General features: G+C 41.9%; 1 protein-coding gene and 1 pseudogene across 1 annotated transcript in view; one reads left to right on the top strand and one right to left on the bottom strand.

The window, feature by feature from the left end:
- The window catches only part of LOC124622913 (beta-1,4-glucuronyltransferase 1), a 102,026-nt gene that overhangs the window by 10,853 nt on the left and 63,464 nt on the right, over nucleotides 1–27,709 (top strand). The window contains exon 2 of the mRNA XM_047148702.1: nucleotides 3,692–3,871. Within this exon, the coding sequence (XP_047004658.1) occupies nucleotides 3,692–3,871 (180 nt within the window). The remainder of the gene's footprint in view (nucleotides 1–3,691; nucleotides 3,872–27,709) is intronic.
- On the bottom strand, nucleotides 19,683–19,800 carry LOC124623429 (annotated as a pseudogene).

Raw genomic sequence — 27,709 nt, forward strand, 5'->3', positions numbered from 1 at the left:
TGTAGAGAAGTTATTAGATTCCGTATCTGGCAGCTGCATGATATATTATTTCGAAATAAACCTCGATATTCCCCCAATTATGACTCTAGATGGATTTTGCGCGATTGAACAATGCTTTGGATAATTATTTTTTTTAACCACTGACAAAAACAATATGCCTCTATAGTTACACTGTCCAGACCCATTAACGAGACCACCGCGTATGTGGACGTGAACGTGCAGTAACAATACACAGGTGGCACTTGGCAGCACTAGCAGCGGAGAGTATATAAATTTTGTTGGCAGATAAGGAAAAAAGTGCAGTCGTCGTAATGCGGAAACGGAGCGATTTATCTGACGTCAAAATGGACATAATTTTTGGCTTCCGGGTCAAGGGTGAAAGCATTTCCGAAACGGCTAAGTTTGTAAACTATTCGCATGCCGTTGTGTTTATGATATATCACGCGTGGCAAAATGACGCTATCCAAACCGGCACCGAGGCAGCTGTTTTCCCCTTGGTTCATAGACGACAGGGGCAAATGGCGAAAATAATAAAGTACAATTGAGTTTTTGCTTGGTCTGACACGTACACATGGGTGGGGTATACACTGGTTGTTTTCCTGTGTTCTTGTATTTCTTCTTTCTCCCAGAGTTTATCTGCACTGATGGAAAAAAATCGAAACATCAAGAAGGAGTTGATAGGCGTGTTTTTACTCATGAAAGATGACGTCTTCTGATTGCGCACTAGTCACATAAGAATGGCGCTAGTAGGGCTTCTATGAGGATGCAAATGAGTTTGCTTCAAATACACGTTGCAACGGTCGTGAGCGATAGTTACTTTTGAGGTTGGACGTGGTGAGATGATGTCAATCAAGAATGCCTTTAAGGCGACAAAGACGCCATTATCAACACCTCACTGAGTTTGAACAAGGTCGTGTAATAGGGCACGAGAAGCTGGATGTTTCTTCTGTGATATTGCTACCCACTGTAAATGTACTAACAGCGGTGATCATGAGAAACTACGGTCGCAAGGAGCCCGGACTCCGGTCTGCCACGTGGCTTTGGCTCATCGCACTGCATCTGCAGCAGCGATTTCAGCCGCAGTTGGATCCACAGTGACACAACGAACCGTTACAAATAGGTTACTTTAAGCACAGTTCAGAGCCAGGCACCTCTTAGCGAGCGTGCCACTGACCCCAAACCACCACAATTTGCAAGAAATAGCTTATGGTAGAGCACGTGAGATCTGTTCCATTTTCTGTTGAAAGCTGGTTCTGCCCCGGTGCGAGTGATGGGTGTTTGTTGGTTAGAAGGGTGCCAGTTGTGGGCCTGCAGTTCAACCTAGAGATACTGGCCGTACACCTGGAGTTATGGTCTGGGCTGCAATTTCGTATGACAGGGGGAACAGTTTCGTGGTTATTCCACGCACTATGACTGCAAATTTTTAAGTCAATCTGGTGATTCGACCTGTTATGTTGCCATTCACGAACAACATTACAAGAGGTGTTTTCCAACAGGATAAGGCTCGCTCATATACCGCAGTTGCAACCGAAAATGCTATACAGAGTATCGACATGTTGCCTTGGCCTGCTCGCTCACCAAATCTGTCTCCAATCGAGAACATATGGGACTTCATCGGACGACAATTCCAGTGTCATCCAATCGACCAAGTGCAATAGGCATGCGACTCCAGCCCACAAACTGACATCCGGCACCTGTACAACACAATGCACGCACGTCTGCACGCTTGCGTTCCAACATTCTAGCGGTTAGCCGGTTATTAATGTAGCAGCATTTCACATTTGCAGTGGCTTATCTCGCGCTTACATTAACTTCTGATCTTGCAATGATAATCACCTAAATATGATAACTGGACTAACGTATTCTTAAAATTTCGTTACTCCACATTAGTTATTTTTTGGTGCTGCGATCTTTTTCGTCTGTGTATTATGTTTTTTTAGTTCAAGAACGTCATCATCATCTAGGGCATTCTGTAATTCTGCGTTAATTCCATTCTCACCGGCTGCGTTGTTGTATTTAATGAGCATATAATTTCTTCTGAATCAGGAGCTGTTGGGGAATCATAGTATTATTAAAAGCCAATTCATTTTGCCTGTTTTATGATCACAGTCATTCAATCCATAGATGCGATCGTGAAATAATTGACTGCAATCGTAATGCAACCAAAGATGCTACATATTTGATGGTGTAATCTGAATTTCAGTCTATTTTTGGAATTTGGGGAAGACGAAACGTACCTGTTCCCTTTATCTACTACTAGCTGAGTATGCGGTGTTGCCTGTGTATGTATTTTTTCCAGTTTTCTATTAGTCCATCTCCTCCTTCCCATGGAGCTGTTGAGAAATCATAGTATTATTAAAAGTCAATTCATTTTGGCTGTTTTATGATCACAGTTACTCAATCCATAGATCCGATCGTGAAATAATTGACTGAGATCAAAATGCGACCAAGGATACTACATATCCGACGGTGTAATCTGTATTTCAATCTATTTTTGGAAGTTGAGGAAGACGAAATGTACCTGTTCCCTTTATCTACTACTAGCTGAGTATGCGGTGTTGCCCGTGTATGTATTTTTTCGAGTTTTCTATTATTCCATCTCCTCCTTCCCCTCTCCATGCCCATCTCCTTGTGTACCCCCTCTCTGTCCATCTCCTCCACCTCATCCACCTCCTCTTCTCTGTTCATCATCTCCTGTCCCTCTCCCTGTCCATCTCCTTCCCCTACTTTTTGTCTGTTCGTCTTTCTTCCCCTTCTGTCTGTGCACTCCTCTCCCCTCTAACTCCATCTCCTGCTCCCCCTCTCTTTGTGCATCTCCCTCTCTCCCCACACTCTGTTCATTCGGCCTATCCCTCTCTCTGTCCATCCCCTCCTCCCCACTCTCCACTTCCGCCTCTTTCCTTTCTCCAATAGTCTGCTCCGTGTTTATGACGTCGTATCTTCTGTACTATGTGTCGTACAATGATAGAATTTTTCTTGCACATTCAGTTTTGTATATCAATATTGTCTGCAAAATTTGTCGCGAATACAGTCACTAGTAAAGTAGTAATAAACTAAAACATCATGCTTCATGTGATAATTTTACTGGATGGTCAGCGAAAATATAGTAAGCGATTAAATTTTTTCCTTTGATTATTATATGGGAGGCATCACAGAGAAAAAGTTTTCTTAAAGGTTTGAAATTATGTGTAAAGTTTGTTGCAAGTCGGTAAGTGCTGTCATCCTCAAATGCTAGATGATTAAAGTATAGACATTCGCTTTTCTTCTCCCAGCCCCAACTCTTTGATAGGTAGGTGGTTCTTACCTCCACGGATATTCTTTCCTGCCCTTGAGTGATATGTGTACGAAGTGTGGTTGCAGTCGGTCTCGTGGTTCATAAGGAGATGTGGAATGTATGTACCTATACATACACACAAAACCATTTTCATAATAGTATCTTCTGTTCATCAGAGAATTATATTTCAGACAAGTGCTGTTTGGTGAATTCTTGGGGAGTAAGGTGTGTTCCTTCAGAAATATACAGTTCTTAGAATAGTCTGTAAGATCGTGTGATATATAAAGGTATTATGCACATTGGTGGTCAGAGTCGCTGCGCCCTGCGGAGCACATTCTCAGTCCAGGAGGATTGCAGCGCTGCTGTTTACCGCGCAGGGCGGCGGAGGAGGCGGCGGCGGTGGCGGAGGCGTCGTGCCCGCCCACGCCCGCGGCGTCGCCGTTCCGGGACCTGCGGCTGGCCCGCTGGGACGCGCGCCGCCTCTACCAGGTGGTGGACTCGCTGGTGCCCGGGGACCGCTTCGCCGAGCTGTCCGCGACCTGGCCCGTCTGCCTCGCCACGCAGAGCTCCCTCGAGAGGCTCAGCTCGCTCGTGCAGGTAATCACTGGACCGCGACCGCAGCAAGCCGGCAGGATTATGTCGCAAAGCGGTAACGACAAGTCAACAGTAGTCAGACTAGGTAGCTGAGTGTGTAAACGTCAAACTGCGGGTCTAAATGCCCAGTCTTCTATCCTCAGTAGGACGTATAATTCTTTCTGTCAAAATCGATCTTTTCACCTCTGCAAATGATATAGATGTATTTAGAAAATGGCAAGCTACACTGTGGTTCAGCGCAGGACTTTGAGCTACACTGATCTACTCAGTCAGGAATTGCACAAATGAGCATTACAGGTTGTAAGGTGTGTGTGTGTGTGTGTGTGTGTGTGTGTGTGTGTGTGTGTGTGTGTGTTTGTGTGTATGTGTTGATATCGGAACTAATACCTTGTTGTTGTTGTTGTGGTCTTCAGTCCAGAGATTGGTCTGATGCAGCTCTCCATGCTACTCTATCCTGTGCAAGCTTCTTCATCTCCCTGTAGCTACTGCACCCTACATCCTTCTGAATCTGATTAGTGTATTCATCTCTTGCTCTCCCTCTACGATTTTTACCCACCACGCTGCCCTCCAATACTAAATTGGCGATCCCTTGATGCCTCAGAATATGTTCTACCAACCGATCCCTTCTTCTAGTCAAGTTGTGCCACAAACTCCTCTTCTCCCCGATTGTATTCAATACCTCCTCATTAGTTATGTGATCTACCCATCTAATCTACATCATTCTTCTGTAGCACCACATTTCGAAGGCTTCTATTCTCTTCTTGTCCAAACTATCTATCGTCAATGTTTCACTTCCATACATGGCTACACTCTATACAAATACTATCAGAAACGACTTCCTGACACTTAAATCTATACTCGATGTTAACAAATTTCTCTTCTTCAGAAGCGCTTTCCTTGCCATTGGCAGTCTACATTTTATATCCTCTCTACTTCAACCATCATCAGTTATTTTCCTCCCCAGATAGCAAAACTCTCTTACTACTTTAAGTGTCTCATCTCCTAATCTAATTCCCTCAGCATCACCCGACTTAATTCCATTACATTCCATTATCCTCGTTTTGCTTTTGTTGAAGTTCATCTTATATCCTCTTTTCAAGACACTGTCCATTCCGTTCAACTGCTCTTCCAAGTCCTTTGCTGTCTCTGACAGAATTACAATGTCATCGGCGAACCTCAAAGTTTTTACTTCTTCTCCATGGATTTTAATACCTACTCCGAATATTTCTTTTGTTTCATTTACTGCTTGCTCAATATACAGATTGAATAACATTGGGGAGAGGCTACAACCCTGTCTCACTCCCTTCCCAACCACTGCTTCCCTTTCACGTCCCTCGACTCTTATAACTGTAATCTGGTTTCTGTACAAATTGTAAATAGCCTTTCGCTCCCTGTATTTTACCCCTGCCACCCTCAGAATTTGAAAGAGAGTATTCCAGTCAACATTGTCAAAAGCTTTCTCTAAGTCTACAAATGCTATAAACGTAGGTTTACCTTTCCTTAATCTATTTTCTAAGATAAATCGTAGGGCCAGTATTGCCTCACGTGTTCCATTATTTCTACGGAATCCAAACTGATCTTCCCCGAGGTCGGCTTCTACCAGTTTTTCCATTCTTCTGTAAAGAATTCGCGTTAGTATTTTGCAGCCGTGACTTATTAAACTGATAGTTCGGTAATTTTCACATCTCTCAACACCTGCTTTCATTGGAATTGGAATTATTATATTCTTCTAGAAGTCTGAGGGCATTTCGCCTGTCTCATACATTTTGCTCACCAGATGCTAGAGGTTTGGCAGGGCTGGCTCTCCCAGGGCTGTCAGTAGTTCTATAGGAATGTTGTCTACTCCCAGGGCCTTGTTTCGACCTAGGTCTTTCAGTGCTCTGTCAAACTCTTCACGCAGTATCATATCTCCCATTTAATCTTCATCTACATCCTCTTCCATTTCCATAATATTGTCCTCAATTACATCGCCCTTGTATAGACCCTCTATATAATCCTTCCACCTTTCTGCTTTCCCTTCTTTGCTTAGAACTGGGTTTCCATCTGAGCTCTTGATATTCATGCAAGTGGTTCTCTTTCCTCCAAATGTCTCTTTAATTTTCCTATAGGCAGTATCTATCTTACCCCTAGTGAGATAAGCCTCTACATCCTTACATTTGTCCTCTAGCCATCCCTTCTTAGCCATTTTACACTTCCTGAAGATATCATTTTTGAGACGCTTGTATTCCTTTTTGCCTGCTTCGGTTACTGCATTTTTATATTTTCTCCTTTCATCAATTTGATTCAATATTTCTTCTGTTGGGCAAGGGTTTCTACTAGCCCTCGTCTTTTTACCTACTTGACCCTCTGCTTCATCCCTCAAAGCTACCCATTCTTCTTCTACTATATTTCTTTCCTCCATTCCTGTCAATTGTTCCCTTATGCTCTCCCTGAAACTCTGTACAACCTCTGGATCTTTCAGTTTATTCAGGTCCCATCTCCTTAAATTCCCACCTTTTTGCAGTTTCTTCAATTTTAATCTACAGTTCATAACCAATAGATAGATTGTGGTCAGAGTCCACATCTGCCCCTGGAAATGTCTTACAATTTAAAACCTGGTTCCTAAATCTCTGTCTTACCATTATATAATCTATCTGCTACCTTTTAGTACCTCCAGGGTTCTTCCATGTATATAACCTTCTTTCATGATTCTTGAACCAAGTGTTAGCTGTGATTAAGTTATGCTCTGCGCAAATTTCTACCAGGTGGCTTCCTCTTTCATTTCATAGCCCCAATCCATATTCACATACTATGTTTCCTTCTGTCCCTTTTCCTACTCTCGCATTCCAGTCAGCCATGACTATTAAATTTTCGTCTCCCTTCACTACCTGAATAATTTCTTTTATCTCGTCATGCATTTCTTCAATTTCTTCGTCATCTGCAGAGCTAGTTGGCATAAAAACTTGTACTACTGTAGTAGGCGTGGGCTTCGTGTCTATCTTGGCCACAATAATGCCTTCACTATGCTGTTTGTAGTAGCTTACCCGTACTCCTATTTTTTTTTATTCATTCTTAAACCTACTCCTGCATTACCCCTATTTGATTTTGTATTTATAACCCTGTATTCACCTGACCAAAGGTCTTGTTCCTCCTGCCACCGAACTTCACTAATTCCCACAGTATCTAACTTTAACCTATCCATTTCCCTTTATTAATTTTCTAACCTACCTGCCCGATTAAGGGATCTGACATTCCACACTCCGATCCGAAAAACGACACCCTCTTGAGTAGACGCCCCCCCCCTCCCCCCCCCCCCCCCTCCCGGAGATCCGAATGGGGGACTATTTTACATCCGGAATATTTTACCCAAGAGGATGCCATCGTCATTTAATCATACAGTAAAGCTGCATGCCGTCGGGAAAAATTATGGCTGTAGTTTCCCCTTGTTTTCAGCCGTTCGCAGTACCAGAACAGCAAGGCCATTTTGGTTAGTGTTACAAGGCCAGATCAGTCAATCATTTAGACTGTTGCCCCTGCAACTTCTGAAAAGGCTGCTGCTCCTCTTCAGGAACCACATGTAGATACCCCTCCCTTGTGGTTGCACCTACGGTACGGCTATCTGTATCGTTGAGGCACGCAAGCCACCCCACCAACCACAAGGTCCATGTTTCATGCCTAATACTTTAGGCAATCAAATAAAACCCTGAACCATTAAGCTACGCAGTAATATACGAAACCTTTATGTCCAGGAAAACGAATTGTAAACGCAATCCCACCACGAATGTTTAACGATATCGTCACAGACACTCATGAATACACAGTCTAAGGGCAACTGAAATGAATTTCAAACATTAAATAATTCCGTAATGATTGATCAAGGAACCGTCAGAAAATTGAACAGTGTGTTTGCTTTCGGTTTTTAGCTTCAAGCAGTGCAATTAAGGATTTTTCTCAGAGATACAGGTTGGTCCATTGATAGTGACCGGGCCAAATATCTCTCGAAATATGCATCAAAGGAAAAAACTACAAAGAACGAAACTCGCCTAGCTTGAAGGGGGAAACCATATGGCGGTATTGTTGGCCCGCTAGATGGCGCTGACAAAGGTCAAACGGATATCAACTGCGTTTTTTTTTTAAGAGGAACCCCCATTTTTATTACATATTCGTGTAGCACGTAAAGAAATTTGAATGTTTTAGTTGGACCAATTTTTTCGCTTTGTGATAGATGGCGCTGTAATAGTCACAAACGTATAAGTAAGTGGTACCACGTAACATTCCGCCAGTGCGGACGGTATTAGCTTCGTGATACATTACCCGTGTTAAAATGGACCGTTTACCAATTGCGGAAAAGATCGATATCGTGTTGATGTATGGCTATGGTTCAAATGGCTCTGAGCGCTAAGGGGCTTAACATCTGAGGTCATCAGTCCCATAGAACTTGGAACTACTTAAACCTAACTAACCTAAGGACATCACACACATCCATGCCCGAGGCAGGATTCGAGCCTGCGACCGTAGCTGTATGGCTATTGTGACCAAAATGCCAACGGGCGTGTGCTATGTATGCTGCTCGGTATCATGGACGACATCATCCTAGTGTCCGGGCCGTTCGCCGGATAGTTACGTTATTTAAGGAAACAGGAAGTATTCAGCCACATGTGAAACGTCAACCACGACCTGCAACCAATGTTGATGCTCAGTAGGTGTTTCAGTTGCTGTCGCGGCTAATCCGCACATCAGTAGCAGACAAACTGCGCGAGAATCGCGAATCTCTAAAACGTCGGTTTTGAGAATGCTACATCAACATCGATTGCACCCGTACCATATTTCTATGCACCAGGAATTGCATGACGACGACTTTGAACGTCGTGTACAGTTGTGCCACTGGGCACAGGAAAAATTACGGGACAATGACAGATTTTTTGCACGTGTTCTATTTAGCAACGAAGCATCATTCACCAACAGCGGTAACGGAAACCGGCATAATATGCACAACTCGGCAACGGAAAATCCACGATGGGTGCGACAAGTGGAACATCAGCGACCTTGGCGGGTTAATGTATGGTGCGGCATTATGGGAGGAAGGGTAATTGGCCCTCATTTTATCGATGGCAATCTAAATGGTGCAATGTATGCTGATTTCCTACGTAATGTTTCACTGCATGTCAGACGGCGATGTACTTCCAACATGATGGATGTCCGACACATAGTTCTCGTGCGGTTGAAGCGGTATTAAATAGCATATTTCATGACAGGTGGATTGGTCGTCGAAGCACCGTACCATGACCCACAAGTTCACCGGATCTGACGCCTCCGCATTTCTTTCTGTGGGGAAACTTGAAGAATATTTGCTATCGTGATCCACCGGGAACGCCTGACAATATGCGTCAGCGCATTGTCAATGCATGTGTGATCATTACGGAAGGCGAACTACTCGCTGTTGAGAGGAATGTCGTTACAGATATTGCCAAATACAATGAGATTGACGGACATCATTTTGAGCATTTATTGCATTAATGTGGTATTTAAAGGTAATCACGCTGTAACAGCATGCGTTCTCAGAAATGATAAGTTCACAGAGGTACATGTATCACGTTGGAACAACCGAAATAAAATGTTCAAATGTACCTATGTTCTGTATTTTAATTAAAAAAAACCTACCTGTTACCAATTGTTCGTCTAAAATTGTGAGCCATATGTTTGTGACTATTACAGCGCTATCTATCACAAAGCGAAAAAAGTGGTCCAACTAAAACATTCATATTTCATTACGTACTACACGAATATGTAATAAAAATGGTGCTTCCCATTAAAAAAAACGCAGTTGATATCCGTTTGATCTATGGCAGCGCTATCTACTGGGCCAACCATTGCGTCATCTGGTTTCCCCCTTCAAGCTAGACAAGTTCCGTTCTTTGTAGTTTTTTCGTTTGACACTTATTTCGTCAGATATTTGGCCTGGTCAGAGTCAATGGACCATCCTGTATAAACATTGGTTTTAGATTTGAAAAAAATACCTAAATCAATAGTTTCTTGTGCCATTAAAATCAGAACAGAAGTTCAGATTTCCCTACTAATATGGTATTTGGAAAGCCCCTTGCTATCATGTATTCCACAGCATATTTCGTTGATCTCTCAGATAATTTCAAATCGGACTCGGAGGGCAGCAATTTTCCGAAATGCAGCGAATTGCCTTCCCCCATTTGTAACCTACTTTCATACAAAGAAGTAGTATTTATTGGCAGTGGTTTGCAACTGCAGAAAGTGATTCATTCAGTTATATGTTTACGCTCTCAGAAAATTTATGTGCCACAGTCAGCGTCCAAAAGTGTGCACAATACAACGATCTGACAGCATGTAGCGGCGCAAGATAAAGGCAGCAAATGAAAACACTTCTTTTGAACGAAATACTTTTTTCCAAATTCATCTGGAAAGACGATAAAATTAATAACGGGACATATAACTTTATTAGAAGACATTTATTACAAGATACATCAAATCACTTTGTTTCTTTTATTGTTGGAAGTTTGTGATAGTGTAGTACATACAAATAAGATTTGATTAATTTTTTATAATTATTTCATATTTATTCTGTGAATGTCAAGTTATGTTTAAAAATCACACATGAGTTTTCCCTAAAATTAATGTGAAATGCATAATAAAATATCTCATTTGGCCGCTGTGGAACAGAGTGGAACGTGGAACCTTTCGGATGTTAATGGTTGATGCACAGTACTGATTACCCATACCGATTTTTGATGGACATTTCGTAATATGCTCCAGGTACAGCAAACTTAGTCTATTGGAGGGATTCAAGACCCCACCTCCTCAGTTTGCGCCAATCATACAGCTAGCACCTCATCCTGATAGTAGAATGCTTCCATCACTAGTATGGGGTGGGTGTCATTCTGCTCGGCAACATCAATGTTCTCTGTGCACTCGATGAAAGTCGGTCATTTGTGACTCCAGCCAATGCTTCGTGCAGTGAATCTCAGCCTTGATCGTGCCGTCCACCCAATGGATTGTTACATGGAAATTTACAAGAAAATTTAATCGACTGGCCTCGCATGACACGTCAAAACATACAAGACGTTTACAGAAAATTAGTGCCATTTCGTTCTGCTGCCTCTGTAGCACTAGTGTCGAAGTTACACGCATTCGCATTCACCTCTCTGGTTCATTATATTTCCACTGACGCCATTATAACTGGATTGTGTTATGTTTACATTTGTTATTGATCGTCCAAAATGTTTAAGCCAATCACTGATTCCGCCAATTGTGAAGCGCATTCTGTAATATGGCTTTTGAATGCAAAGAATGTTAGGCCAGCTGAAATACATCGTTCACTTGAAGAGACTGATGAGGGGATGGAATGGTGAGAAAGTAGGTGAGACAGTTCAGTGATGGGTGTTATGATGTTCATGACGAAGCACGGAATGGGTGACCTTCTACTGACAGTGATTTTTTGATTGAGAAAGTGAATGAGAAAATTCGTATAAACAGACGGTTGTGATGAGTTTCCAAAAATTTAAAAAACTGTATTGCTTGGGATTGACACAAATGGCTTAAATTTTCATGAATTGTGTTGCTGTTGGTTTCTGAAAATGCTTACGAACCCCACAAAACTAAGGGACTTGGCAGGGATTTGAGGTTTCTTACCTGATACAGTGATGAGGGTGACGAATTCTTAAACAGATCTGTGACCGGTGATGAAACTTCGGTTTATCATTTCAATCCAGAATCGAAACAACAGACACTGAAATGGAGGCACTCACTCCCCTTCCCCCAGGCTAAAAATTCAAAATAACTTCGTCAGCATAAAAAAAAGTATGCACTGTTTTCTTGGACAGACATGGCAGTCTGCTTGTTGAGTTCCTACCCAGACGTGAAACAGTCAGTGCAGTACGTTATTGTGAAACACTGAGAAAACTTCGGTGCACAATGCAAAACAAAAGGCGTGGAGCGCTCAGTCAGGGCATTTTGTTGCTTCATGACAACGCACGTCCTCATTCTGCTAGTGTCACCCAAACCTTTATCCAACACTTCGTTAATTCGTTTGGGAGCAGTTCGTTTGCCTGCCGCACAGCCCGATCTCGCACCTTATGACAATCACATGTTCCTGAACTTGAAGCGTAATTTTAAAAGAAGGCACTTTGACAGAGATGACGAGGCAAAGAAATGGTGTTCAACAGTGGCTGTCTTAGAGGAACAGAAAGTTGGTTTCCGGCTGTGATAGCTGTCTGAACAAAAGTGGCAACATTGTAGAAAAATAATGTAAGAAATGCTCTTTCCTGTAAACGTAAAATTTCGGTTTAAAAATGTGTTCATGAGGTTTTTTTTCCTTTCTTCTTCAAAACGGTACTTACTTTCTGGAGATGCTTCCTACGTATACATGTGTTTCATTAATGTATGTCTTCTTGCAGAAGTTTGATCTCCTATTATAGACACAATTAGTTATTCCATTTTGTTTCAGATTTATCAAGCACTTTAAATTCATAACAATAAAACAAAAGGTTTGGTGTATGAAACCTTAAATAATAACCTAGCCACATGGCATTATAAAATATACCTCACATCATAGTCAAAATAAAACTAAACAGTATCCATGATTGCGTGGCGCAGAGGTATCATATTACGTAGATACAATAGTAGGAATCGTTTAGAGCTTCAGATCTACTTTGACCTTAAATAACTTTGAAAGGTGAAAGTGTTAGAGCAGTTTACCTAAATGCCAGGGGCAATGACATCATCATAATCATCATAATCATCATCAACGATCTTGAACACATGGTCAGTATGAAAGTTGTGGGAAATCATAAAATCCAATATGGTGGGCAGCAGGAAATTTAAAACTCAAAGATGAAACTAGCAGGAAATTAAAAAACGTAATGTGTCAGAAAATTAATATATATAATTCAAAACGTGCAAGGTGATGGTATTTTGTAATTTTATTTTGGTGTCAAAAATTGTATCTTCGAGATACTGATCTTTTTCTTAGGCCATGTTTCATCTTTGTCTTGTATCACCACCGTCCTTGGTCTTGTTGTGTTGAAAGCAAATATTTCGCAGTTAATGGATTATAAAGTTGCTCTTGGGTATTACGAAAATTTGTATTTTAAGTTATGTAATACATTACTGTTGTCTAAAAAGCACATCGTTTTTAGTATGGTTTGTTGTTCAAAGGTAGTAGTTTAAGCCTGTTCAGGGTAATAGCATTGCAGCACTTTATTAGAGAGACCACAGTCATGCTTCAGCTTGACGATGTGCGTTTGTGTGTACGTGTGTCTGTGTGTGTGTGTGTGTGTGTGTGTGTGTGTAAAAATTATTGTGATACTTGATGTAAACAATGATTTTTTGTGTTGCTGGGGATTTTTTGCAGATGTTTTAGACCTGGAAAGAACACTGTGACATTTAACAAGCGTCATAGAGCAATTTAGACTTGAGAATAAATTAATTTAAGGCACATTTGTATCTTACATCGTCTATGATACAGAAACAGAACTAACCACATACTCAAGTAACGTTATACGTAATTTTTACGATAAATACTTATGAATATGGCACAAAAAGGTTTACAGTGTCTCCATACTTTTGAGCATGGTCAATAATTTTGATCATTGACAAGATGACTATGTTCTGATTGGCTGTATTATTTTACTGACATGTAAAGTACTTTTCGATGTGGAAAAAAAGCGATATACACCTTTCACAAATTGTTTTGGATCAATGCTTATGAATATGGCAAAAAAATTTGAAAATGTTTTCATACATGCCGCGGAAATTTCAAAATGTTTTCATACTTGGCATGGCCAGTACTTTTGAGCACGGCCAAGATGGCTGCTATGGGATTACAATGTGATTAGCTGTGTCAGTTTAATGACCTGTTAGGTACCAGGCTCTGACTGGTGGAGAGAGGAGGGGAGGGCAGGCAGAGAAGAGGGGCTGCAACTTGTCTTGTAAATTTTTGATTTTTTTAAAAATTTTCTGAATTATCCTGCATCTTGTTTTTGGATTTCCCATCAATACCATCTTTGATTTTTGAATTTCAAACTATGTGCCAATTTAATGATGTTATGTATTCAAGGTCAGTGTTGGCATCATGCCCATGGAGTGCACTAACACTTTTACTTTTAAGGTCATTTAAGTGCAAATTGGATCATAAGACCTATTATATTTGTACTAACAACAAATAAAATTCATGGTACAAGTATCCAGTCAAGGGTCCATGAACTCATTAGTTATCTTTCTCTCCACTGCACATGATTATTAGCGCCACATAAAAGCAACGTTAACCCACAACTCCTAGCTCAGTTCAACATAAGTACCAAGTTTCATTACTCGTATCTGTTTATGACATTATCTACAACACTTTTACTTCAATTTTTAGGCATCTCTTTTACAATTTCAACTTTATCTGTAGAATAACTTAAAAAAATAAAGTATACAATACATCATCACAAACATATCAAAAATATGGTAGGATATATTGAGATTCTCAGTCTACTTAGATGTGTAGATACAACCATGCAGACAACATCAGGTAGTAAATAAGTACTACAAGTACTTGGTACAAGTATCCAAGACACAGAAAAAACAGCTAAAACACTGAAGTGGGTACATATTAAGGTACTGATCGTCACAATATCTGCACTTATATCCCTTAACACCAGATATATCATTCAGTCATTCTACTCTTATACTACACTGATTAGTTTCTTCATGAGCATCATCTTTAATTTTCTGTTCATACTGCTTTATTTTTCGTGATTTTAACACTTTCTCCATTTATCTTCTTGTTCTTGCATCTCATTTTGTAATCCAAAACTCTCACATAATGTAAGATGTAGATCTGTACAGCTTTTTTCCGTGAATCTCTTGATGTTGCAGATGTGATGATTTCCGTGAGATCTCTTACGCCTAAGAATCTCTGTTGCAACTGAGCTTGGGTGAAACACGTGTTTCACCATATATGGTCCTAAGTGTACTGGAAAGAACATATGTATAAGTGAGTGCCCGTTTGCTGTATCGCATATGCGACATGACATTTTTAGCACCGTCTCCTCTACTCTGAATGACTTCATGGACCCCTGTTTCCTATGTCATTTGTCTTGCCCCCCATAACACCCTTCGTGATGTTTTCCAAACCTAATTTTGCTTCATCACCACATCTCTGTCTGTCAGAAGCGGGTAGTGGTACATTCTTCCACATCTCGTCCGGTGGAAGCCGATTTCTCAGAACTAATACAGGTACTGAGGATGTAGAATCGTTTGACAATTCATTTATGATTTTTTGAAATGGGTGTATGTATGAGTTCCACGATTTGTGACGCCTCTGGCAATAAAGTCTACATAATTTACCAAGCTCGTTCATGACACACTCAGATGGAGTAGATGTTCCATGGTATGATGAAATGTAAATTGACTTTATTCTTATACTGCGCAAAGCAAGCTACAAGTTACTGATCTGAATTGTGGACCACTGTCTAAGATAACTTTTTGAGCATGAGCAGTTTTATAAAGAAAGCGATTCAGAAATACTTGTAAAACAGACTGACTCTCCTCAATAGCTTGAGTGACACATATTTGGAAACCAACTCAGCAACAACAAAGACTGACGTTGCCTTTTTCTTGGAAGAGAATAAAAAAAATGTATGGCAGCAAACTCTCTGAATCTCGGTGGAATGATGGGAAGTAAAGGCATTGTCAACAGTTTCACTTTTTAATAAGGTCTGCATGAAGCCGAATCTTTATGGGTACAGTTGTCCATGTTCAGAAACCAACATGTCTCATACAGTTTGTGAATACATTTCCTTCACCGAAAGTGTGCCTAACTCAAATGCATGTGCCAAATCAATTTGATTAATTTGTTAGGAGTACAAATAACCCAGTGTCAATTATTTTCATTTCTGTCCAAAACAAAATACCATCTCTAACCAAGTAAATGTATTTAATTGTAACATTATCTTGTTCTCTCAACTTCATCGGCACCTCTCTCAATGATGGGTCTTTATCTGGATTTTTTGTGCATTACGCTGAAGTGAACACACACGGAAATAATCAGATGCTACATTTGACACTGAAATTGTTTTCCTTATGTGCATCCTCGGTCTTATTACTCAACCCTAGAGGAGATCATGAAAGAGCATCAGCGATGAAATTATCTTTATCAGAAGTGTAAATCAGTGAGAAGCTGAACTCTTGTAAATAAACACCCAACTGGCTAAACAACAGAAGTCAACTTTGCACTCATCAAAAATTCTAGAATGTACAGACCTTGGTACCCGACCAAATAAATAACGCCTGAACTTCGCAAATGCCCACACAACAGCCAGGGCTTTAATCTCAGAGACTGAATAGTTGTGTTCACACTTAATGAGCAGCTGGCTCGTAAAAGCAACAGTATTGCACTTCATAACTCCATGTAATGCATATTATTGGAAGAGCTCAGCATCAAGATTGATCTTAGAACTGTTTGATCTTAGACAAAAATCTATATTCAAAACAGAATGTGACAGGTGAGGAGGCTTCAGAAGAATCTGTTTCACATCCTCGAACACTGCCTGTGCAATTCCAAGAAGCGTTTTAGCCATCAGAGCATACAGTCATGGTGTAGCCAAAACGTTATTATTCATAAATACTTTATGAAAGTTAATTAAATTCAAGAAAACACGAATTTGTTTTCTCGTTTCTGGAGCAGGAGAATCGTGAATCGCCTCAATTTGATCTGGATTAGATGGAATCTCCGATGCAGTCACAATGTGTCCAAGAAATTTCGCCTGACTTCTACGAAACTCTGACTATTCTAGGTTCACAGTGACACCATACTCTCTGAAGACACTCAACAATCTGTTTAAAACCTCAGCGTGTTTTATTCAGCTCTGCTTGGGAATCAACACATTGTCAACACATTCTCAAATCTGCTGGAAGAAGACTATTAAAATGGAACTCTCGTTCCAAAGGGCAACTTGCGAAATAGATAACAAAAGCCATAACAAACAAATGCTTCCTAGTTTTCGACATGAGGGGTGCAACTCTGTTTGCCGATACCTTGTCTAAATCGATGAGAAACAGGACTCTAACACCGCGAAATCTTCGAAAAAGCTCATTTAACTCGATGATCTATCAGTTTCTTGTTCATTTACTTAGAATTCAACACCAACCTACTACGATCTACTTTCTTAAGAACCATCAAAATGGGTTGTTATATGAGCTGGCAGCAGGCTCGATCACATATTTCAGTAACATTTTCTGAATCTCACTCTCTATGAAACAGTGGTATGGGATACGGTCTGATAAAAACCTTTTTTGCTCCTTAATCTTGAACTGGTGTGAAAATCCTTAACTGTGAAAAGATTTCAGGAACATGTAAAGAATAATGTCACAGCAAACAAAGTAAATTTACTGTCACTATCTTGTCTGTCTCCTCAGTGCATTCAATCTGGTTCCACATTGCTTCTGAAGTATAACAATCTCATTGGAAATTTATTTGCACGAGTACTACCCTCACTCGCAACAAGCTTTGACTGAAAAGACCGAGCGAGGTGGTGCAGGGGTTAACGAACCAGACTAGGATTGGGAAAGATGACAGTTCAAATCTCCATCAAGTCTCCCAGATTTAGTTTTTCCATGATCTTCCTAAACCGCTCCAGGCAAATGACAGGATGGTTCCTCTGCAACGCGCACTGCCGATTCCCTTCCCCCTCCTTTCGTAATACGAGTCTGTGTTTAGTCTCTAATGACTGATGTCGACAGGACTTTAAAATCTAATCTTTTATTCTTCTGTTTTCGACCAAAAGACAAATAAGATCTGGTGAGAAAATTAAGACAGTGGTTTGAACTCTTCTTCTTAAACGCACATTCATCAAAACTCAACTTCAACATAGAAGTACTGCGCTTCAAACTAACTGGACTATAACCGAAGTCCATCACTTAGTGATGGGAATAACTGAACGCAAACAGATGGCTCAGTCGGTTGTTGGAAAACGATCGGCTCATTCAGGTGTACTTTTGTGTTTCGGTTGAAGACAGTCGATAAAGTCCGTTTTAGTTTTTCATATTGACTGAATGATTCATCGTTTCTTTTCAGGTGAACCAATCTGTAGTATGTCAGCTGAACCATTTATTTGTTCTCTCAAGTGAAAACACTCTCTTATGCTTTATTTGACGAGCTGTCCATTCACTCTTCTGAGTGAAATCAGTCTACATCTACATTACATCTACATCCATACTCCGCAAGCTACCTGACGGTATGTGGTGGAGGGTACCTTGAGTAACTCATCGGTTCTACCTTCCATTCCAGTCTTGTATTGTTCGTGGAAAGAAAGATTTTCGGTATGCCTCTGTGTGGGCTCTAATCTCTCTGATTTTATCCTCGTGGTCTCTTCGCGAGACATACGTAGGAGGGAGCAATATACTGCTTGACTCCTCGATGAAGGAATGTTCTCGAAACTTAATCAAAAGCCCGTACCGAGCTACTGAGCGTCTCTCTTGCAGAGTCTTCCACTGGAGTTTATCTGTTATCTTCGTAACGCTTTCGCGATTACTAAATGATCCTGTAACGAAGCGCGCTGCTCTCCGTTGGATCTTCTCTATCTCCTCTATCAAGCGCATCTGGTACGGATCCCACACCGGTGAGCAGTATTCAAGCAGTGGGCGAACAAGTGTACTGTAACCTACTTCCTTTGTTTTCGGATTGCATTTCCATAGCATTCTTCCGATGAATCTCAGTCTGGCATCTGCTTTATCGACGATTAATTTTATTGGTCATTCCATTTTAAATCACTCCTAATACCTACTCCCAGATAATGTATGGAATTAACTGCTTCCAGTTGCTGACCTGCTGTATTCTAGCTAAATGATAAAGGATATTTCTTTCTGTGTGTTCGCAGCACATTACACTTGTCTACATTGAGATTCAATTGCCGTTCCCTGCACCATGCGTCAATTCGTTGCAGATCCTCCAGCATTTAAGTGCAATTTTCCATTGTTGCAACCTCTCGATATACTACAGCATCATCCGCAAAAAGCCTCAGTGAACTTCCGATGTTATCCACAAGGTCATTTATATATATTGTGAATAGCAACGGTCCTACGACACTCCCCTGCGGCACACCTGAATTCACTCTTACGTCGGAAGACTTCTCACCATTGAGAATGACATGCTGCGTTCCGTTATCTAGGAACTCTTCAATCCAATCACACAATTGGCTTGATAGTCCATATACTCTTACTTTGTTCATTAAACGACTGTGGGGAACTGTATCAAACGCCTTGCGGAAGTCAAGAAACACGACATCTACCTGTGAACCCTTGTCTATGGCCCTCTGAGTCTTGTGGACGAATAGCGCGAGCTGGGTTTCACACTATCGTCTTTTTCGAAACCCATGCTGATTCCTACAGAATAGATTTCTAGTCTCCATAAAAGTCATTATACTCGAACACAATACATGTTTCAAAATTTTACAACTGATCTACTTTAGAGATATAGGTCTATAGTTCTGCACATGTGTTCGACATCCCTTCTCGAAAACGGGGATGACCTGTGCCTTTTCCAATCTTTTGGAACGCTACACTTTTCTAGAGACCTGCGGTACACCGCTCCAAGAAGGGGGGCAAGTACTTTCATTGTTTGAACTATACTAAACTAAACTCAGTCCGAACAGGCCTTGGAGGCCCAACGGTACCGACCGGCCACCGTGTCATCCTCAGCCTACAGGTGGCACTAAATGCAGATATGCATGTGGCCAGCACACCGCTCTCCTGGTCGTATGTCAGTTTACGAGACCGGAGCCGCTACTTCTCGATCAAGTAGCTCCTCAGTTTGCCTGACAAGGACTGCCAACAGCACTCGGCAGACCGGATGGTCACCGATCTAAGTGCTAGCCCAGCCCGACAGCGCTTAACTTCTGTGATCTAACGGGAACCGGTGTTACCACTGCGGCAAGGCCGTTGGCTGTTTGAACTATAACCGTGCTGATATATAACTGGGGTATGTATACCACCAGAGTAACCCTTAACCTAAGGGGTATGCAGGGACATTTCGTGGGTACAACAGATTTAAAATAAGGATTATATATGTTCATTTAATTATTAGTTAATACACTAATTGCTCTTTACATAATTAAAAACTGATTAATATATTGCCTTGGTTTAAGTTGTTACGAATGCAATTAACACATAACAAAGCTGATGTATCATTGAGGGTACAAAATTGAGTATAAAAGTTCCCTTACGGATACTTGAGGAAGAAAGGAGGATACTTGAGGGAGAAAAAACATGTTGGGATTTTAGCGCCTGTTTACATTATTTTTACGGAAATAATGACACGATGTCAACTAATTAAAAATGATTTGAATCTAACCCTTAAACACTTATTCAGCAACTTATTTGTGTGGAAGGTAAACACACTACCTGACAGAAACGTGAAGCACCCAGAAGACCCTGCTGGATGTTAACGTAACTTCGCACATGTAAACATTACTGGTGGGTACGTAAATGATTAGGGTTGGAATTCTCAGTGATGAGTAAAACGGCCTCTAGAGTGCATTACTATTGCTTGTGTTCAGTGCTGTTACCAGGCCTGGTGGAATGTACAAGGGGCATGAAGAGCGTCAGATGTTTTGTGATGAAAAACACAGAGATACCAAGTACTTGTGAGGCAGTGTTATCAGCACCTGACAGAGTTTGAAATGGACCTCGTTGTGGATCTGCATTTGGCCGGTTGAATCTTGCGATATCCAGATATTAGGGCATTTTGATACGACAATGACTTGATGTTGGACCGCATTGGAACATGAGACCAGCTTCCGATCGACTACTTCTGACCATCACAAAGGAGTATCACTGTATTGTGCATGAAGCACGTCTTAACGTCTTTCACATCGGTACCTGCCATCTGACAGCAAGTAGTAGACTTCCTGCGATATTCAGTGTCGTCCTGCATCATTGGTCGGAGACTAGCAGCAGGCATCCAATGCGTAGGCTGCTATTAACACCGCAACACAAACAGCCTATTAATTCGTAAGGTCTTCTTTTTTTTTTAGCAAAAAACGGTTTTGAAGATTCTTAAATATTACGACAAACGGCTGTATTTGGGCTGCTGCTGTAACCAGGAAGCATAGATTGCGGTTGAATAGTGCAGCATTGTGTTCAGCGATGGATCGCGGTTCTGCGATACCACAGATGAAAATCGTTAGTGCCTATGGCGGCGACTTTGGAAGTGCTCTCATCCTTTCGGTGCTTTGGAGAGGTACAGAGCTGTTACTCCTGGCGACTTCAGGTCACGGTTGGTTGACTGAGGGAAATCGATGGCACAGTAACACATCACTGACATCCTGGACCCTCATATGTTATCTCTCATGTGATAGTATCATTCTGCCATTTTTCAACAGGAAAATGTTCGTCCACACATGCGACATGTCTCTAGATACGTTCGCGTGGTGCTGAGGTACTGCTGTGGTCAGGAAGATACTCAGATCTGTACCAAACAGAACATGTGTGAGGCTAGTTTGGACGTCAACTATGTCCTAGAGCCAGTATACAGGTTATCAGGGACAGGTTACAACACTTGCGTGTGAGCTTGCCTCAGGATACGACAGGCCTTTAAACGACTCAGTGCATTTATCCAGGCCAGTGGAGGTGCAACGTCATACTGATAAGTGGGATCCTACTGCCTAGTTTTTTGTAAATTTTACTCGATATTTAAATCACCGAAATATCAGATACCCTCTCGTACCCTCCTGCCCTTTTGGATGCTTCACTTCTTTTGTCAAGTAGTGCATATCCTGCGGAAAAATACGTTACTGGCTATCTACGTACAAATCACACCAATGCTCACAAACCTGTTTTTCATCTGACAACCTATGAAGAGCAATTTCTTTACTATTTCACAAGCGTGAAGCAATACTGTTCACATCCCTCTGAACTACTGGGAGCGGCAACTGCAGCAACCTGATCATCCATGCGTTCAGTTCTAAGAGGAAACTTTCTATCGTTTTGGCATTGTTAAATCTGCTGGCTGCCGCCTGTTATCGCCTACGACACTGTTCTTGTGTCATAAACGGTAGCACGTAACTATGCCATGTACTACTATCTGGTAGCTGTAGACAGTTTAGTGCTACTCGGCTGTTAATGGCGTGGCTATGTGCTATTGTTTATAGTGTACCGAACATCACGACTACAGCTTTTAAACCCAGCGAACTACGTACTGTCCATGGCATCGACAATGTAGTTAACGGTGTAAATAACAGAGATTGCTTAAAGAGCTTATTCCGATTGATCGAAGCAGATAGAGTTGCAAAAACAATTTTGTGAATTAAGAAAAGGAAAAATCCTGCGAGGAAAAAGTTCAATTGCAAATGAACAGGCAACTTTCAGTCTGCATAGCTGGTCCATGTGGTGTTCATTCTGTTGTGGTGCACGAGAGAGAGGGAAAATGACTTTGCGTAACAGTTGGTGGAACACACTTGCTTGCCTTTCTTAATGACAAAGCCGCTTGCTGATAGTGTGTAACAACGCATGTAATATATCTTTTTCTGGCCACCCGTAAGAGGTATCCCGTCCGCTATTGCAGTCACCTCAGCCAGTTTCCAGCTGAAGAGGGAAGTGAGCTTTGTTCGGCCTGAAGAAAATGAGCCAGTCTTTCAGTAACCGTCCTAAATGGGTGAAGATTGGAGCTGACTAGGCTGATTTTATGGGAACTAATTTCCCCATGATGGCCGATGTTTCCTATATCTATTGTAGAATATGTTCTTAAAGTACTTTCAGAAGATATCACCTTACGGAAGTGCTATAAGTAGAAGTAGGAAACGACCAATAGAATGTGTGTCCTCTGTTCCTGATTCTGATCAGATGAAAGGCGTAAATGTTATTATTTATGAAGTCTGGAGTTAGTGATCCTTCCGACGAGGTTACTTCTCCGCCATTGAAAACCTACGCAGCATGCGAAAGTGTGTTCTGCGCGCGTGCTCGTTCTGCTTAGGCAACTTATTGATTTTCACGGCGAGTCTAGCGGCTTAGTGAGCGTGGACTTAGTTCTGTAGGACGAGTCCTCAGAGCAGAGTATGGAGACCTTAGCTAGCCGGAGGTGGTTTTGGGTAAAAGTGACGGACTTGTCTAGGGTTTAAAGTTCATTTGTTTCTTTGGAAATCAGAGATGATGAAGTGGTTCAAATGGCTCTGAGCAGTACGAGACTTCACATCTATGGTCATCAGTCCCCTAGAACTTAGAACTACTTAAACCTAACTAACCTAAGGACGTCACACACATCCATGCCCGAGGCAGGATTCGAAACTGCGACCGTAGCGGTCACGCGGTTCCAGACTGAAGCGCCTAGAACCGCACGGCCACATCGGCCGGCAGAAATAATATTTTGTTGTGACCCTTCCCTATTGACTTTGAACTATATTGCTGATTTGTTGTTTAGAAATTACCGACGGGAATTGTTAGGGGCCAGGTGGTGGCGGTGCACGAGCTATCTGCAGTGAACATGTTTCATTCCAATGGTCGAATTTCGGAATTTTTCCTAAAAGTAGTTTGACAACTGCAGGACTTCTAATTGCTGACTTTGGCTGTGAAGTATTAACATCTGAATATACATGACTACTCTGCAATTCACAATTAAGTGCCTGACAGAGGGTTCATCGAACCATCATAAAGTCATTTCGCTACCATTCTACTCTCGAACAGTGCGCTGGAAAAACGAACACCTAAAGCTTTCCATACGAACTCTCATTTCTCCTGTTTTATTATACTCGTCATTTCTCCCTTTGTAGGTGAGCACCAATAAAATATTTTCACTTTCGGAGGAGAAAGTTGATGATTAAAATTTCGTCCAAAGGTCCTGCCGCAAAGAAAAACGCCTTTGTTTTAATGACTGCCACTCCAATTCGCGTAACATATCTGTGGCACTCTCTCACCTGCGTAGCGGTAATACGAAACGAGCAGCCCTTCTTTGAACTTTTTTGATATCCTCCGTCAGTCCTACCTAATGTGGAAATCTCACCGCTCAGCAGTACTCCAGAAGAGGACGACAAGCATAGCGTAGGAAGTGTCTTTAGTGGACATGTTGCATCTTCCAAACATTCTGTCGGTAAATTGCAATCTACGGTTAGATTTCCCCACAATGGTATCTATGTGATCATTTCAATTTAAGTAATTCGTAACTGTCATTCCTAAGTATGTAGTGAAATTCCCTACCTCATATATCGTGTAACCGAAATTTAGCGGATTCTTTTTGGTTTCATATGGATGACTTCACACTTTGCGTTGTTGAGAGTCAATTGCCAATTTTTGTGCCATGCAGTTGTATTTTCTAAGTCGTTTTGCATTTGGTTTTGATCATGTGACGCCTTTACGAGACAGTAAACGAGAGCAACACTTGCAAGTGTCTGACTTTATGGTGTATCAGCGTAGACAAATAATCCGGCTCCGGTAATACACGTTTCTGATGAAATCCTCTAAACCGTACTTCGCGTTATATGTTTCGCGCATCGCCAAGAAAGAGAGCGTGACTCCAGATTCAGCTTCGCTTGCCTATATGGAGAACTTATATGTTCAGTTTGCAATAGCTTCACTACAAAAAATCTACCAACAGTTACACGAACCACGGCACTGAAAAGCCCCAAAAGTAATATGGTTTCCTCAAAAATTTCTGCTTGTAACTAGAGAGGTGACGGTCCATTAGATGAAATTACACAGAGGAATTAAATGAAGCTTTTTGACTTTAAATGACTCAGTAATCAGTTAAATTTACATGTAGATGGTTTAAGAAAATGTTGTTAAAAAAATGGAGATCAAAGAAAACATTAGTCCTCCTCCTGTGGTTCAAGTCAAGAAGTTAGGATTTGTTTGGGTCTTCCGTATAGTATACTATAACAATAACGGAAGTAATAAAAAAACTAAACTCCACAGTTTCATCTCTTGGTTGAGTTTTTCCTAAAAATATATTTTTATTTATTAATTTAAAATTAAAATACAAAACCACCAAAAAACACACTTCGACTTAAAATATGGTGTCTGCACTGTACCGCCTCTTCCACCTTTGATATTGCATGTAGTGGGTCACTGGGCCCACGAGCCAGACCAAGCAATGTGCGATGAATCACTTTTGCTGACGTAAGCGTCAGCACTATCTTATCACCGAGCCCATTCCAGGTATCCTAAGATGCTCAGGCGAGTGTACCTGTAAGACTTCGCTGACGTAGCATCATCAATTCCTTATGCTTCTGGGAATGCTACCATGCTCATGCAGTTGAGCTTATGATACTTCACTGACGTCACCATCGTTACATTAGGCCACGTACCAAGGCCATGGAGAGGGAGGGCAGGGCCCACCCCCACGACTGCCGTCCCCTGCCTACCGCCCCCAACGCCAACATCCATGCCGTCCCACCCCAGCGCGCTCGGCAGGTAATGGCATGGAATTTTCATGCACGTTGTCATACGATGTCCAGATGGTTGATGCGCAGCACGCTTCGTTCTAGCTTTTCGAGGGAGCGAGAATCAGCTGCAGGTCACTCGTGCGTTCAACGCATGTACTGTTGCGTACTCGAAATCCAACGCGCCCGTGAGCTCGCCTGGAACACTACCGCGTACTTGTGCTCGTAATGCGATGCGTCTGCCTATCGTCTACACGCACTACAGGATACATAATCCAACGCGCCTGCTGAGTATCCGGAACACGACGCGCCAGAACACCCTCGAGCCCACGCTCCATAGAGAATCTGTGGTGTTACGATATTATAACCAATATGTATGAACAAATTACTTATTTTTCGAACGATCCGACGATATCACACGCATAACGCTGTCTGTAATCGTATTTTCAGTTGATGAACGTTTGCACTTAGCAAAGAAGAATTGGCAAGTCTATTTGTTGTAAACATCTACCAGGGAAATGTATTCATAGCTTCCTGCATCAAGACTGAAGAAACTTGATAATAGAAGACCATATGGCAGTTCAACAAACAATGGCTATGCAGAAGAATGGCAAGAAGACACATTAAATGGTTGGACTTACACACACTCTGTGCTGCACATTTTGGAATTGTTTACTCTTCTTAAAACGCCCATCCCGTCTCTGACCACGCAAGAAGCATAAGCAATTCCAATACAAGCTGGACCGTGTGTTGGTGAACCCAGTCACGTAATGTATCTTTCTGCCATTCTGATACATACCTGTAATTTTTTGGACAATATTCCCTCCAGCCACAGTTATATGGCCCTCTGCTCTTGATGCAGCAAACTGTCAGTACATTACTCTGATATACTTCTACATCAAATAGACTCCTCAAATTCTTCTTTACTCAACACAGCCATATCGCCAATTGAACACGTGATGTACAGACGGCATTATGCATGTGACATTGACAGATCTTTCGAAAAATAATTATGTTATGTTCTCAATAATTAATTTGTTCATTCACATTAGTTATAATATCGTGACGTCACAGATTCTCTACTGAGCGTGGGTGCGGGGATGTGCAATTGGATGGGGTTCTGGATACCCAGCAGGTCTCTTGGATTACCTGCTCTGCAGTACATGCAGCTGCACATGCAGGCACATGACGCATGTTGCAGTACATCGAGATGAACACACGGGCACGTCAACTTTAGTATGTGCATTGCATGTACGTGTGAGATATAGCTGACTGTCCCTCACATGAAAAGCATGAACGCAGCAGTTACGCCAGTGCTGTGCTTCATTCTGGACAGCATATGACAACACATACGAACTGTACGCCATTGGCTGCCGAGTGGGGGCGCATGGAGATGGGAGTGCTTCATGCTGACAAGACAGAGGTAAACTGTATGCCATTGCGTGCCAAGCATGGGGAGATGTGAGGTGTGGGAGCGGCCCCCCTTTCTCCAGCATGGCTGGCCGCGGTGGCCGTGCGGTTCTAGGCGCTGCAGACCGGAACCGCGGGACTGCTACGGTCGCAGGTTCGAGTCCTGCCTCGGGCATGGATGTGTGTGATGTCCTTAGGTTAGTTAGGTTTAACTAGTTCTAATTTCTAGGGGACTGATGACCTAAGATGTTAAGTCCCATAGTGCTCAGAGCCATTTGAACCATTTCCCCAGCATGGCCTTGGCATGTGGCTGGATGCGATGATGCTGACGTCAGCAAAATTTGATAAGCACAACTGGATGAGCATGGTAGCGTTCCTGGAGAGATAAGGAAATGCCAATTTCAGTGAAATATAACAAGCACACATGTCTGAGCATTGTAGTATTCCTAGAATAATCTGGGTGATACGATAGTGCTGAAGCTGGCGTCGTGTGGCCAGTGATCCACTACTGACGTGATGAGCAGTATTTGTTAGGTCTGGCTCAAGCTGCACATCGCAAAAACTAAATTGCAAATACCTATCGAAACATCAGAGAAAATGCATCTGACGACTCATAGGAGAGAGGGCCAATGTATAGAGTTAAGCGTTCAATTCGGTGTTCGTTTGTTTGACATTCATATGAAGACTCGTACCACAGGGAGATCTACTAAAACATTATGATCTTTGCCAACCAGGAGGCTGAATGCCGCCTGGTGACACTGCAGGCACGTGACGCAGGAGGGAAAATTTACGGGCGGATGAGTGACGAATAGGACATTATTCCAGTGGCGTTAGGGTCCAAAAATCGTGAAATCGACGTAGACAGACTCTGAATAAGGACAGATTGTTGGCCGGGCGCGGTGGTCTAGCGGTCCTGGCGCTGCAGTCCGGAACCGCGGGACCGCTACGGTCGCAGGTTCGAATCCTGCCTCGGGCATGGATGTGTGTGATGTCCTTAGGTTAGTTAGGTTTAAGTAGTTCTAAGTTCTAGGGGACTTATGACCTAAGATGTTGAGTCCCATAGTGCTCAGAGCCA

Source organism: Schistocerca americana, chromosome 7 (genome assembly GCF_021461395.2).
Source record: "Schistocerca americana isolate TAMUIC-IGC-003095 chromosome 7, iqSchAmer2.1, whole genome shotgun sequence".
Lineage (NCBI taxonomy): Eukaryota > Metazoa > Arthropoda > Insecta > Orthoptera > Acrididae > Schistocerca > Schistocerca americana.